This window comes from Lycium barbarum, chromosome 7 (genome assembly GCF_019175385.1).
Source record: "Lycium barbarum isolate Lr01 chromosome 7, ASM1917538v2, whole genome shotgun sequence".
Classification (NCBI taxonomy): domain Eukaryota; kingdom Viridiplantae; phylum Streptophyta; class Magnoliopsida; order Solanales; family Solanaceae; genus Lycium; species Lycium barbarum.
The window spans coordinates 998,613-1,015,621 of record NC_083343.1 but is presented as its reverse complement, the minus strand read 5'-3'; the positions used below and the strand labels follow the sequence as shown (position 1 = coordinate 1,015,621).

General features: G+C 31.8%; 1 protein-coding gene across 1 annotated transcript; it reads right to left on the bottom strand.

The window, feature by feature from the left end:
- Positions 1-1,718: 1,718 nt before the first annotated feature.
- Positions 1,719-4,601, bottom strand: LOC132602840 (ribonuclease S-4-like). Its single transcript, XM_060315626.1, has 3 exons — positions 4,310-4,601; positions 3,043-3,513; positions 1,719-1,911 (listed from the first exon to the last, which is right to left on the bottom strand). The coding sequence occupies exons 1-3, from the start codon at positions 4,559-4,561 to the stop codon at positions 1,843-1,845; spliced, it is 792 nt and encodes a 263-aa protein (XP_060171609.1). The 5' UTR covers positions 4,562-4,601; the 3' UTR covers positions 1,719-1,842.
- Positions 4,602-17,009: the final 12,408 nt, after the last annotated feature.

The following is a 17,009-nucleotide window of genomic DNA, read 5'->3' as shown; positions in this document are numbered from 1 at the left end:
TTAATTAACATTACAATGGAAGTGCATATAAAAATTCAATATTGTGAATTCATTAGTTTGATATAAATATGATATTTTACGGTTTGAAGGTCACTATCACAAGAAATAGATGACTTCTATCCAAATCCAAATAAGACCATCAACTCATGAGCACTGATTATCAAATTTTTGTAATATATCGTTATAAAAATGTTTTGATCCTTCCTTGAATCCAGCTCATAACGAGAGCTTTGTAAATTACCAGATCGACGAATTTGATTCTTATTGAAAAAAAACTTATACCCCGCAAAAAAATTATTTATTATGAGGACAAAAATTAAAGAGGCAAAAGTGGAAATGACCCTTGATTTTATTCATTTACTTTGGTAGAACACAATTGTTCTACTATCTTCAGTCTTGACCCAAAACATACAACTCATTATTAACTTAAAAATGGGTATATCTAGCCCAAGTGGACATGGGCCCGTGGCTCTTTCTAATATGCTATGATGGAATTCAAGAATTCCAGAAAAATTCTTTGCTTAGGTATCATTGAAATCTTAATTCTTCTGTTTTGTTGTCAAAAGCCCCAATCAGACCTATAATCTGCTGAAAATTTTGGTTTATCATATTCTTATAAATCGATGGCTTAGTCAAGATGATTGCACTATGGTAGTTCACTACTAGAAAATCTCTATTTTTTTTACTTAATTTCCAACTGAAAAATAATTGGTGGCTATTTTCCACTGAATGTCGGTGGGAAAAATCAAATAAAAAGTAGTATTTTTATATACGGGTAAAACCGAGGATACGTGCACGCTCGGTTTCCCATTATTATGGATATGTTCGGTCACGGTACGGCCGTCTCACCGGGAACAAGGCTTCGAGTTCAGGCCGGGATAAGGCGATGAAGGAAGGGCAATTGACTGCCATCTGCGGGAGACCGAAATATCCGTCCTTAACCGGATATTTCGGCATTGATCTCGGCAATGCAGTTGTCACCAGATTTACTTGCTTTATTTAGAATTGTACTAGGATTGAAACTCCTCTACTATATAAAGAGGAGGCTATCATTCATGAAGGTGGTTGGCAATAGCAAGGAGAGAAATAGTTTACATCAACAATCATAAGAATCTTATTAAATCAGTTCCCATCTGTTCTTAAGTTCATTTTTATTATACCTTGTGAGAGCTTGTAACAAAAGGGTATCGACCTCGGTTTCTATACCCGAGGCCATACGTATTTAACAATTGGTTAGATCCGCTACTCTGTTCATTTTATTGACATATCTCGCTATTTAATCTTGAATTGAATTTAGCCACATATCTTTGGCATCACGTACAAATTTAATTGTTCTCCGTTTTAAGGTTAAACAACTTTCACATGGAAAAATTAGAAAATTGCATTTAAATGGGAATCTGTTTCCCACCATCCATTTTTCTCAGTGAGCTAGTTCGGTGAGAATAAGGTGAGAAAATCTTATTTTATAACACAAATTTCTCACTTAATGTCAATGTAAAAAACCTCCATTTCTAGTCATGATTCTCATATACTTCAATAACAGTTTTAACTAAAGGGTTATGATCTTCGGTCTAGTGGTAAAAGCGATGCTACATTAAATTGATCTGTCTATACTTTGAGTGTGTGTTCTCTTTTTCCTTTGGCTTGGACTCCCGTAGCAATATTTCTTTTTGCTCTGATGTTTTAATAAGATATGGTTTGTTCGACAAAGAATCAAATAAAATGGAAAGATGATCACTTTATTTGCTTCATTTATTCAATACACATCATAGTCACAACTGAGATATTATTCATCTTTCTATTACTCAAAACTTTCTTCCAAAAGCTTCACAAGCTGTCAAATTAAATTAGTTGACGAAGGCTCTCCCATATGCTATTGGGTCGAAGCTTTTCTGCAGTCCTTTGAAGAGTCTGCACAAAAAAAAAAAAAAAAAAACACAACACAACACAGCTTAGTTTAATATGGAAAGTTGAAACCTCTGTGAAGGAGTTTAAATTATTTTTCAAATATAAAAATTTTATTTTAAAAAAGCTTGAAAAACTTAATTCATACTCCTTGTGTTTCAATTTGTTTGTCCTAGTTACAAATAATTTGGACAGTCAAAGAATATTTTCTTTGATCGTAATTTTTTTCAATACCTTCTAAATACTTGTGACTTATAGTACTTTTTATGTAGTTTCTAAATATATAAATTTTATTTCAAAAAAATCAAAAAATTTATATCGAAATTCACACCGAGCGTTAGTTAGTTTGACCCTAATATTCGTAATCAAGCCGATCAAATTGAAACGGCGGGAGTAACAAGTATGTTATCCATGACTACTTTTTAATCTACTATAGCAAATTATATTGTATTATTTTTAGGTTATTGATCTAATATATTATGGTCAGTAATAAATTATTTTCTATTCATCCATCACGCGATCTGATAATATAGTTTTTTACATCATCAACAACAACAATAACATGTCAACTTAATCTCACAAGTGAGGCCTGAGAAGTCTGGGGAAGATAGACTGTACGCAGATCTTATCCTTACCTTGTGGGGTAAAGAGGTTGTTTTCGAAAGACCCTCAACTCAAGTAACTTACTATAGAGCAACTTTTCAAAAAATAAAAATAAAGCCGACATAGCAAATAATACAAAACAATAATAACAACAAAATAATGTGATAACACAAGAAAAGAAACAACAGGTAGTAATAGAAATCGAATGACAAAAAACTAGGAGTCTAGTACTAATGCTACTGGAACTCAATTACGTACTAAACTTCTATCCTAATCCTCGATCACCATATCATCATATCTAAGGTCATGTCCTCGGTATATAGAATTTAAAATTTTTGTTTCTTATATAGCATTTGTAAAGCAATTCGATCAAATAGATTGTGATAAAGATTAGATTTAATTTTAAGTTATGTACACTGACAATAAATGTGATAGCAGATAACTTTAGGGTTTATAGCAGACTACCAATCAATTTTTTAATCTTTTCACAAAATCAATGCGTATAACTTAATTAAACTCAAAGAGAGCACGTACCTGCAGGGATGAAGCTCGAGCAGGAGGTGAAGGACGAGGAACAATAATGTTTTCAACAGAACAACGTCTGCTAATGACAGAAGTTGGACAATTTGTAAAATGTTTTGCATCATTTGTCAGGCAAAATGTAACTTGATTCAAGTAAGCATGGGTGTTGTTAATGTTTGTGCAAGTGAAGGAAACTTCTTTATTTTTTGAAACTTGCTTGAATGAGTTCAAGATTTCAACATTTTTGTAAACAGCAGAGTCACAAGGGACAATTCCATCTGATTTTATCAAGTGATCTTGTAATAAATCTTTAATTTCTCCAGCCACTCTTGCAGCCCCGTTGAAATATTGTGTTGGACCTTTGAACCTTTGTATTGTGCATGTTCCATATGTTTTCCAAGCTTCCTTCCACATATCTTTGGGGTCTTGTTTAGTGAGAGATGGCCAAAATGGGTTGAGTTTATTTACCATTGTGGTATCAAACTGTGACACACAAAATTGGAGTTATCTTGTTAGCAGCGACATAGTCAGAAATTTATCGACAAGATAGAAATTTATGTATATATAAAATATAATTTTCTGGCAAAGATGATTTAGTTGACCCCCTTTAATAAATGTGCATGCTTCGTGAATGCTTGTTACTTTTTTAATATTGTCGAAGATATAATGAAATGAACAAAATAACAGTATGATATCTCCGACAACTTTAGCTTATAGATGAGGAGATGATCACGCAATTCAACGTGATACCCCAAAGCCTGTAGTGATTCAGGGTCCAAATCTCATTACCATCCATTATAAGAAAAAAAAAAAAAAGAATATCCATGATCAGACCCGCACATGAGCGGGTGCATTGAAGTTGTAATTAAATAAAAATATATTCTATCTAACAATTTAATCTTTTAGATAAGGTTATCATACAATCAAACATGTATGAGCTATGTAAGAAAATGTAACAACAATACTATTTCAAAAAATTAATCTTTTATACGAGATGGTCAAAAACTATATTTGTCCTTTCCAGATTATACAACAATTCAACATACTAGAAATACGTGTATTTTCACTAAAACTTCAATTAAATCCAGCTCGTCGGATACTGTTTCCGATGACCTTTCGTCGAAAATCATTGATTTCCAACAGGATATGAGAATCAAATTTCTACACTAATGTAAAATTTGGGACTTCATTTTAGAGGATGAAAGTTAGAGAAATTAAAGAACAAGAAAATGACGGATACTTAATTTAAGTATAGAATTGGTGTTAATAAAAACCGTACCACTTTGTTCCAATCTTGTTCTCCTGTATCTTTGCAGTTTTTGAGAATTTGTGCATTGGAATCTGTTCCCCAAAAACCAACCAAAGTGAATTTCAGAGGAATTTGATTACATACCACTTTGGTGGTATCTTTATTACAGTAGGTTTCTGGCCATCTAACAACATATTGCATTTGCTGTATATTTTGTGAACAAGCAGAAATAAAAAGAAGTGTGAGACTGAGAAGTAAGAGTGAAAAATTCTTCATCTTCATATGTTTTTTGCAGATAGCCTGAGAAAAAACTTTGGATGAACCACAAAAGAATTTATAGATGGCTTACAAGCTCCGTTGTCTATTTTAAAATCCAACCCTCTCCATATTGATGGGGTTGCTTTTCTTTGAGTCGAAGGTCTTTCAAAAACAGTCTCTCTAGCTCCATGGTAGAGGTAAGGTCTGCGCACACTCTATCCTCTCCAGACCCTACTTTGTGGGATTACACTGGGTATGTTGTTGTTGTTTTAAACCCAACCCCCCCCCCCACCCCCCACCCCCCACACACACACAACAAAAAAAACAAAACTAAAAATAGGGCCTTGTCGAGTCAAAAAAATGACTGACGCGATCGGTTTTAAATGATTACCGACCGAATTGGGTGGGTCGAAAAGAAACTGGTCGGTACAAAAAACGACTGACTTGGTCGCTAAAAATCGACTAACTCCGTTCGTTAATCGGCAAGTAAAATAATTTTAAAAGCCGATAGAGTTGATCGATAATTCGGTAAATATTTTTAAATAAGTTGACCATAGATTATTTTATCATAAAACTATTTCCCGATTAAAATTATCAATCGATTTTTTTGTTTTCCAGGTTTTTGACGCTAAAAACAAATCGAATTCAGTCGGTTTCTTCTTATTTCATCCGACTTGGTCAATTTTTGAGTCGGTAAATTTGACCGATCAAGTCGATCGGCATGCTTTGATGGGAAAAAAGTTATATTTCAGTAGTGCCACAAAAAATATGTGGTTTCCTTCTACTTTTTTATACACGTAACATGTCACCAGAAGGTCACGAATTTAAGATGTGAAATAAACTCTTGCATAAATATAAGCTAAACTATGTCAGATATACAAAAAAACTGACTCGCATTTGATATATACATTGAACTATATTTTTTTAATCGGATGTTTGCACTGAACAATAGAGAACAATGTCGTATTCAGGCGAAAAACTATATGGGGAACAATTTAGGAATGACGGGGTAAATATAGATTTGACCTAACTAACTACCTTCTCTAACCCTACACACGTATTAGTCATTACCGGCGTGGAGATCGTGAACTCTTGAAAGGATAGATTGTTATCACTTGAATCTCGGGGTATCATTGTGGTCATGCTTATCTTTTCTCAAGTATTTTCAAATGAGGTGTCTTGTCGTATAGAAGCCCGGAAGTGAAAAGTGGCGTTTGATGGCAATCTCCATTTCGCTTCCGAAACTTCGATCAGTAGGAGGGTGGATATTAAGGAATGCCCTTATCTTTTCACCATGTGTCCAATTCTCGGCCCAACACATATTTACCAATACATTAGTTTAGGAGATTTATGGGTCTCTCCTTAGCGGAAGCGGAACTACAGCAATCATGACTTGTGTCACCGATTGTCAGGAATCCTCACAAGACGGATGAACTCTCATAGTCCACAATGTCGATATACTCATAAGACGAGGAGCATTTTTCTCTTGTAAAACTAATATTAGCCGTCATATTAACGTGACAATCTCATTGAACCATATTAGTAAGCTTTGATTATGTGATAGTTAAATCAAGTTGGGAGATGCATTATCATCAATTAACAATAGTTAAGGAATAAAAATGCATGAAAAATAATATCATGCCTTTATTGGTTTGATATAAATATTGAGTATCGATGATTATTATGTTTCATGACCTTGGGGGTCAAAGAAAATTGACAAAAATGATCCTCCAAACGAGACCAATGCTATCAAAAAGAAAGTAGCAAAAATCATAACAGAAGCAAAGTTCACATAGATCTAAAACAGTTTGTTAAGTACACCCCCAAGCAATTTTGGTTGCCAAAAGTACAAAAGACTTTTAGCCTCCGTCAAATATTTAACAAATCTTGATTATTAAGTTTAGCAGGAAATATGAAAAGATCAATCAGAACTCACTTTTGGAGATGGAGTTCTGAATTTCTTCTATTTTTGATATGTTTCTAGAATCTGATGTATCTTTTTAAGATGCTGCTGTTCTTTGTCCACTTTTTTTTTTTTTTTTTTGATGTTCTTTTGCATGCTTTAATTCTAGAATTTGATAATCAAGACTTTCGTGATGCCTCTATTTTTTTTTTTAATTCTTTTTGGCCTATATTGTCCCTATTATATGTAACAGTTTGAATTTGTTACGTATTTAACGAATTCAACAACATTTACTATGAGAAACTAACGGATCAAACTTCAAACCTTCCCAATAATATATTTGAGGAATTATTTTAATCATAATCTCAAACGTATATAAAGGACTATTTTTATTTTCTCCCGTGAGTCACTATATTTTAGAAGAAGTAAATGGACTACTCTAATCAGTACTATTTGTTGCATTTTGATTGGACCACACCTAAAAATGATTGATATGTTGGAAGATTTTTCATTCACGTGAAATTGGATGCATTCCCCTCTAGAAAATATTGTAAAATTATTAATTGCTTGCTTCATTTTCACACATATAAAAACGTGTCTTATTTATTTATGCAAGAAAAGATAATTTTTAATTGGTCCACTATGAAGATATTGACGTATGCATGGGCAAAATTTGTTGTCAGTTGATCATTAGAAGATTACAGAGTTTAAATTGTAAAATTAAATCTATTACAGTAATGCAAGATAAGACTATATGCAATATGTAAACATAACGTGGAACGACCTTCCTTAGACTCGGATTATAACAAGAGGTTTGTGAAGCGCCAAGCGTATAAATTTTAATTCTCATTGAAAAAAAAGAAAAAAAAAACACCTCACTCAGGCAAACTATCTATGTCAAGCCATACTTATATATTGTGAATTAGTTGAGATAAATTAAGGTGGAAGTATGTTATTGTAAATTAATATTATGAATTCATTAGTTTGATTTATACATGATATTTTGCGGCTATGAAGTTTACTATTACAAGAAATGGACAATTCCTACCCAAATCCAAATAGGACCATCCCATGAGCACTGATTTGTCGAATTTGTTAATATATAGACAAAAGGTTTGTGAAGCACCCGGCGAACAAATTCTAATTTTATTTGGAAGTTTATTTAATTGACGTGAAATAGAATGTATTATTTGTACGATATTATTTGCCAAAAAAGAAAACGATGCATTGATATTATCCTTCCTCACGTTTGCTCACTCATTTTATGATCTACTGGTAACAAAATTCAGCTAGTACATAGCTAGGTCTTTAATTAAAAGAACAAAAAAGAATCAAATTTAATCATATATTATTCGAAATTGGGAAAAAAAAATCTCCTTCGTTAAACTTTTGGTCTAATATTACCTTATGTTGCTAGGAAAAATTATTATTATTGCCCCTGATTCCTGACGGAGCTCTAACCGTAGGCTGATTTTAAACCATAATAAATATTGAAATGTAAATTTGCACTTTATTTACAAAGATTTTTGGACATATGAAAAAGTTAAGCTATTCCACGTTGAAGATTGTTTAATGGCAAGGATAAAAACAAGACAAATGCTAGCTGCAAAAATATAAGTAACTAAAAATCTAATAGATGAAAAACTTGTGTAATTTTTTTTATACAGATTCTCCTTGAAAGAAAAATTGTGTCGAATCAAGAAAAGCATGGAAATATATTTAAATATACATGGTTATCACTTATCATGTTATATTATTAACTAATAAAATGTATAATTTTTAATTTTATTAAATCACTTAATCATGATAAATTAAATTAATTTGTTATATATACTTCATGCACATAAATATTTACTGAAACGAAACAACCTATTATGTTAGGTATCATTTCATATTTCTCAAGAGAGTCACAATATAGACAAATCTACCCTCCTACCCTACAAATTATAATTATTAATTGGTTGTTTCAGTTTCTGGGCATATGAAAAAATTTGTGTGGTCCGCTAGGAAGATATCGACTAATGCAAGAGTGAGAGTTGTCGAAGCTTGATATGAGTCATATTTGGACATATAAAATAATATCCTTTAAAAAAGTAAGACAAAACAATGTGAGTCATATTTGGACATATAACAATTTTGATTGGTCCACTAGAAAGATATTGGACGAAGCAGGCAGTAATAATCGCATGCTTTGAAAACTACATTACTTGCTTCACATGGACACTTTTGGTACACATCAATTATTCACCCTTGCTTCCCATGAGAAAATTAAGTCTAGAGATACGTATAAGAAACTGAATATGCTTCATATCTTTTAAAATTGAGGTATGATGATGTCTATGCGGAAGTGTGGAATCATCAAATTAAAAAGTTTAAATTATAAGAGATGATGTCCGTTTATTTTTTAGGTCTGAATTTTAATCATTCAAATATTAATTATTAAGTATCATTTGTTTTTTTATGTTACTAACAGTAAATAAATTTGAACTGATCTCAAATCTATAACAAAGTCTTAATATCATATCATTAAGATATGATTTATTCAAGGATTTCAACGAAGGTGGAAGTTCACCAATTTCATCCTCTCACCGCTACAGCCATCGTCCACCATAATCAACTCCCACCACCACTGCTGCCCCACCCTACCACCCACAACTACCATCCTCATCCACAATAGTCACCACTATTACCACAAAAATCACTATTCACTCCCGACGATCACTATATTAGTCACCATTATATATTGCCAACCACCACAGTTAGGAATTAGCTATCACTATCATCCACCAAAATTATAAGCCTTCGCCACCAACTATCACAATGCATCAACAGTTACCGCCAGCCATCACTAGGTACTACCCATAACACCATCATTAATTAGCCAACGCCAACACCTACAACCACCGCTGCTAGCCATTATGATCGCCAACCGCCATATGACTTTTTAAAAATATTTTGTAGATATGTATATTAGATTAAATTTAGTTTTTTTTTAAACTTTATATTTATTATTTTTTAAATAAAAACAAGTTATTAGATCCTAATACAAAATAAAAACAAGTTTTTAGATCCTAATACAACATCTTAATATTCATAGGAGTATTCAAATTCAAACATCTAAATCTTAAAGCACATCTTAATATTCTGATTGGGATGTCTTATTAATCTTAATAAAAACAAATGAGTTCTTAGGGTTAACTTATTTTTATTAGAATTAAGACATCTGAATCTGAATACACATCTAAAAATTAAAAGGTGTATTACGATTAAGAGGTATAAATCTGAATATACATTTGAATTTTAATTTGTGTATTAAGATCTGATTACTAAATAATTGAGACTTTATTTTTTCAACATCTTAATCTGTAAACTTGTCTTTATTAAAAAATGATAAGCATAAATTTCAAATAAAATACGTACTAATTAATAATATACTGTATCAATATAATATTTTAAACAATTAGAGCCTGTTTGGATTGACTTATTTTAGGTTCTTTTAAGCGAATATAGCTTTTAAGCACTTTTATAGTGTTTGGATAAATAAAAGAAAGTGCTTTCAAACACTTGTTTTTAAACCAAAACAACAAAATTAAATAAGTCAAAAGTCATAAGCTAGAATTCCTAACTTGTGGCTTTTGGCTTATCCAAACAGGCTCTTAATATGGTAGATGGTGGTGATGATGGCTAATTATAGTGATTTCGGGTGCCTACTAAGGGTGGTGGTTGGCACCGATGGTGGTTGATCGTGATGACTGTGGATAGTAGCTAGTGATGATAGTGGCAGAAAATAAAGGTTAATGGTGGTGGATTATAGTGGCAATTAGTTGTAGAGGCTAATAATTGTGGTGAATGATAGTGACAACTAAAGTGGTGATAACTAATATTAGTAGTTGGTGATATATCAATAGTGGTGGATGTCTGGAAATGGTGGCTTGTGATGACGATTGAAAATGTTGGCTTGTGATGGTGATTGTTGACTGTGGTACTTGGCGGCGGCCGCGGATGTAGTTGAGGATGGTAGTTATGGATGGTGGGTGGTGGAGGCTTCAATTAGTGGTAAAAGTGGATGATAGCATCTTAATGCTATTAAAAAATTTCATATGTTTTAATCATTCGAACCCATTAAGTGGTTGTAAAATAAATGCAATTAATGAATGACTAAGATTCAAATCTAAAAATGACGAAAATATGAATAATTAATATACTCGAACTTAAGTGCAAGCAAATAAAATTTTAGAGGTCGTATGTCCCCTTCTGTTGTCTTTGTCCTCTTAATGGAATTTTGACGTGATGCTACTTCACATTTTGCAATAAAGAAAAAGAAAATTGACGGACCATGATGGGTCGGTTACCCGTTGGTTTCAATGAAAAATCGACGCGGGTCGTCAATTTTTTCCATCGGTTTTTGATAATTTTTTAGTAGTGTATAAGCATGGGTTAAAAATATACTTTTTTGTTTTTAAATATACACAACAACATGATTGTTGAAATTTGATTGAAAAATTCATCTCCGCATGTAGTTTTTTGGACCTTTTTTTGTTGACAAAAAACTTCGTTATCATCAAATTGGTTGCTCTTGATTTGAACCCATCTTGAAGTTGAACTTGGCGCTGATATCACTTGTTGGGTTCGAAATAATCAGGGTGTCATGCGGAAGCTATCAAAATAAACCTTGAATGACAATTAATCAAACAACAATGGAAAAACTATAAAAAGACTTTGATAATATGATTTAGTTTTTGCCAATTGACCTAGATATGATAAAACTATATAAAAACTATTCTAAAGCTATTGGGAGAATAAATCTTCCCTTAAGAAAAATTCTCTAAAGGACTATATTGTGGATACTTTTCTATGTATTTTGTTATATGAGATGGATTCTTCAATATATAGAGGTCCAAAACATTTTCCTCCAAGAAAAGAACTAGTCAAATATGGAATAAAATTATTTTTTTACTTTCAAGAAAAGTAAAGCAATTATGGTTATACTTTGACTTTCCTTCAAGAAAAAAGTAAAACCCAAATATAGTAAGAAAATCAGTGCAAAAACCTTAACAAAAACACAATTTCAATCTGTCCACTAGGCAGATATTGATATATGCAAAGGTAAGAGTTGTCGTCGCTTGATAAGAAGATCATAATATGTGAAAATAACCTCTTCTAGATATGTAAAGTAACACTTTATATGTACAATATATAGACATAACATGGTCTGACCCTTCCTTGGACCCAACTCATAAGGGGAGCTTTGTGAAGTTCTAGGCAAACGAATTTTAATTCATATAATTTGATTTATTCACGCTCGACATTTAAGTCAAATCATATTAATATACTATGATTAGGTGATACATTAAGGTGAAAAACATGTACTATTAATTAACATTACAATAGAAGTGCATGTAAAAAGTCAATATTGTGAATTCATTAGTTTGATATAAATATGATATTTTGTGATTTTGAAGGTCACTACTACAAGAAATAGCGACTTCTATTCAAATCCAAATAGAATAATCAACTTACTCACATTTTGTGCATGTAAAGAACTATCATTGCAGTACAAAATAAGATGAAGACTTATTTATTGCTTCATTTTTTTACATTTAAAAGTTTTTTTTTATTTCTCTAAGACTACACAGCCTATATGTCTTTGTCTTAGAAACTTATGACATGATATTCCTTCACAATTTTTGAATGTAAAGAACTTCCGCTGTAGTATTCACTAAGATGAAGAGTTAATTATTGCTCCATTTTATATATATACTAATTTCTCGGCACGTGTATGCCAAGTCATGAAGTGCACATTTTATAAAATAATATTAATACTATTCTTAAAATAAAGCTTTGAGTAAATAATATATGGATGATTAATGTGGATCATTGTAAAATGGCTTGGTTGTCGAGATTAAGATGATTGGATATTTTCAGAATCCATGAAGATGATCTTTCAAGGTTTAATTAAATACATGTGATGACTTTTTTTACTTAATTTCATTGTATGAGAGAAAATGTAATGAAGCATATCTCTCCTAATATTTCCAAATTGACGATATTTTTGGGCTATGTTCTGGTTGCTCTTCCATGACCATTACTCCGATTATCGACACTTACATCTCTCTTGAAAGCACAGCGTAAAGTTTAGCCATTGGAAAAACATGATATGGTAGATACAATCCAACATCGAGAATTATTTGAGATGTGCTTTAATTATTGGCATAAAAAAATAAAAATGTATATGACATGAATTTGAAATCGTTTTTTGCATGAATTTGAAAGAATATCCTTCATCTCCATGATATAAAATTGAATTTTTTTGGAACATATGTGCTTCGGTGCTTGGTAGTAACCGAATTAAGAATCAATAACTAATAACTTAACGTACCAAACAATGTCCCAGATTCACACAAACTCCAATCTTCCATTTAACATCCACGCATTTAGTTGTGAGAACTAAACATATATTTTCATCTTTTCTCCACGCTATTGTTAGTATCATACTAATTCTAATATCAGATCCTCAAAATTTCAATTACATGTTGTATTAACTATCAATTGAAAGAGTGAACATCTGATCTGATTATGCTTTTCTCTAGTGCAGCTAGAGCTATATTCAAGGGCATAAAGGATCATTCTGTTACTTCCACATGGTGGTTTTACATAAAGACAAATAAATTCCTTATATTTGTGTTCAATGTTAGAGGCCAAAATTGACATATCAAATGAACTTTAATTACTATAACAACCCACTCACTCCATTTCTAAAGCACATGTTGGTCGAATATATTAATTCATTGTCCACTAATCCACATAAATAGTTAACAGCACTTGTTTTACTAACTTTCATTCATATGCAACACCGCCACGGGACTGATGACTTGGTGTTTTGTTTTTAAAAATAATTGTTGAAATAATTACTGAAAAGGGTAGGGGAAAACAAATTAATGGGAGTGAAGGAAATAGTGCAATTGCAACAAAACTCCGATCATGAAAGAAAATTGCAATTGATTCTATGGGAATAAAGCACAATAATAACATAAAATAATGTAGCCAATAGATTAAGTCTTAAATAAATACTGTAATAGAATAAATTGTGATTTCCTTTGAACGCTATACTTTTAGCAGTTAGATATTGCGTATCACAAGAAGTGTAATCCGATCAAAGCTACACTTTTAGCAGTTTGATATTATGTATCATATAATAAGCTTGATTCCTTCCATTTCTGGATTATTAATATTATTCTTGTATTTTCGCATTTCTAGATTTTCTTTATCTGGCTACTTTTATGCTTGCTTGTTGCTACTGCCTTTCCATTTCATCTTTCTTTGAGCCGAGGGTCTATCGGAAAACAACCTCTCTACCTTCTCAAGATAGGGATAAGGTCTGCGTACACTTTACCTTCCTCAGTTCCACTTGTGGGTTCACACTGGGTTGTTGTATAATAAGCCTGATCCTACAAATAACCAAATAAAGTTCTTTAAATTGAAAAACACAAACAAAGCATCAAAAGAAAATTCAAAGAAACTAAACATCAAGAATTTGGCCAAAACAAAGTACAAATATCATACTGAAGCTTTTCTTTATAAAATTGTTGCAACGCTCATTACTGAATTGTTGGTGTTCCTCGACTCAAACATAAAATAATTTTCCTAATTTAAACCTTATCATAAGTCAATGTTAGTATCCTACTCATAAATTCCTCATTTTTCTTACAAATACAAATTAAGACTACCCTTGTAAGAAAATATGGATTTCAACGAAACAAAATAATAAATAATACGTCTCTCAAAAAGCGCATCAAGTTTCCACCCTCTAGAATTAAGTAGCACAAAATAAAAGTTAATAGATAATACCTCTCTCAAAAAGCACATCAAGTTTCCACTCTCCAGAATTAAGTAGCACAAAATAAAAGTTATGAAAGTTTGGATTGTTTTCTCAAGAAATATGAGTATGGATATATTATGAAACCCAGAATGTTCTTTGCATATTCATTAAGGTTCAGTTCTCTGATTTTAATAAATGGTCCTAATAAGTTTGACATAAAAATAACTACTGAATAAGGACACTTTAGGAGGACGGTTCTAAAACTTCTAGAGATATTTATCGAGCATAAGTAGCGTAGGTAACATAATTGTTAATGCATTATGTTTAACTTAACAGAAAAGTTAAACCACAAGAAAGATCCAAGTGAAATATTTATAATGGATTATAGACTCACTCTTAATACACTAAAGCCATAAAATTTGCTCTGTTTAAATTTCATAATCTATCGTGTCTTTTGCTACTTTATTTCGTTTCCTACACCCGTTCTTTCCTTTGACTCTCTAGATAACCGTTCTCTAAAATGCAGTAAATCGTTTCCCTTTTTCCCTATTGATTTGGTTATTCGTGAACAATAAACTAAAAATGGTGGGAAGAGAAAAAAAAATTACCAGATTCCGGATGTCAATAAGAGGCACAGAAGAGTAGTTGTCTACCATATGAAACATGTGTCGTTTTCTTCAAAATAGTGTATATATGAAGCTGTGGCTTCTCTTCATAATGGTTAGGATACGTTGGTTAAGCTTTGTTTTTTGCGTGGCAATTTCTGTTAAATAAAGAGGATAATTAAATTTTTAAAGGGGATTTTGGTAATTTAATTTCAAATTAGGGAGTTCATGCTTTTAATATAGAAAAACTTACAAAAATGACTACATTTTGAGGGTTAAAAATTTGGCATAGCTACACTTTAGCTAATTACATTTCGTAGCTAAAGTAGATACGCGCTACAGTAAAGATATATATATATATATATATATCTTTGTCTTAGAAATTTGGATTTATTTATTACAGAAATTGACCGCTTATATATACCACGTGCACGACATATATGGACCACTTATATATACCACGACATACATGGACCACTTATATATACCACGACATATAGTTTTCTCTAGAGTTATCGTAACAATATGATATATTGCAATTATCGAACAAGTTTTATATATGGATGCTTTTTCCTTTGGTCAATTTCAATTATCGATTGAACTTTTGAAATATATATATATATATATATATCTTAGAAATTTGGATTTATTTATTATAGAAATTGGACCACTTATATATACCACGACATATATGGACCACTTATATATACCACGACATATAGTTTTCTCTAGAGTTATCGTAACAATATGATATATTGCAATTATCGAAGATGTTTTATATATGGATGCTTTTTCCTTTGGTCAATTTCAATTATTGATAGAACTTTTGAAATAAAGGACAACCAATTTAAATAAGTTACATTGTATAGATAGATGATTTTAAAATGTATTATATTATACATTGAATCTCTTTGATATTTTTCACGTGTTTACTTCTATGAGATTATCTTAATTATGACATGATGGGCATTGAGAATGAATTATGAGATGCACCTAATATGAATGAGTTTAGTTTGTTATCAATATGAGTTAAGGATGACGATGTGTGAGATGGTTCACTCGATAAAAGTAATTAAGCTCACTAAATGTAAACCTGTCAAGTGGGCCGAGCCAGGCCATTTAAACTGGGCTACACGGGGTCAGGGCCGGTCCTGGCCCGGGGTCGGGCTTGGGGAGAGAAAGGGGTGTCCGGCCCAGCCCCTACCCGGATAGGGGGTACACCGTACCGCGGGCTAACAGGGCCGGACCGAGTTTTAGTTTTTTTTTTTAATTCTAATACTAAAATAGACATTTACGTCTACTGATAAATTTGCTAAACTAAAAATAAAAAAAAATAAAAAAATTAGTCGTTGCCAATTTTTCTTCTACTGAAGTGATGGAATTTCTACTATGTTAGAAGAGTGGGTTTGGTCTTCAACCACCCACTCTTCTAACATAGTGAATTAAAATAATAAAAAAAATTAAGGTGGGGTCTATGTTAAAGAACTAGGAGACAATTGGAAAAAAAGGGTTTAGTCGTCAACCACCCACTCTTCTAATATAGTGAATTAAAATTAAAAAAAAAATCTACTATATTAGAAGAGTGGGTTTGATCGTCAACCACCCACACTTCTAATATAGTGAATTAAAATAATTTAAAAAAAAAATAAGGTGGAGTCCACGTTAAAGAACTAGGAGACAATTGGAAAAAAAGATTTGGTCGTAAACCACCCACTCTTTTAATATAGTGAATTAAAATAATAAATAAAAAAATTAAGGTTGGGTTCACGTAAAAGAATTAGGAGACAATTGGAAAAAAGGGTTTGGTCGTCAACCACCCACTCTTCTTAATATAGTGAATTAAAATAATTTTAAAAAAATTAAGGTGGGGTCCACATGAAGAAATAGGAGACCATTGGAGGAAAAAAAATAATTAAGGTGGGGTCCACATGAAGAAATAGGAGACCATTGGAGGAAAAAAAATTATTAAGGTGGGGTCCACGTGAAGAAGTAAGAGACAAATACAAAAACAAAAAAAAAGGACATTTAAATAATGATAATAAGTTCAGAAAATAGTAAAGGTACGCTTAGAGAAAATTTAAAGAAAACAAATTCAGGAAAAAAGAAATAGCGATTTAAATTGAACACAAAAAATGCTAAAGAAGT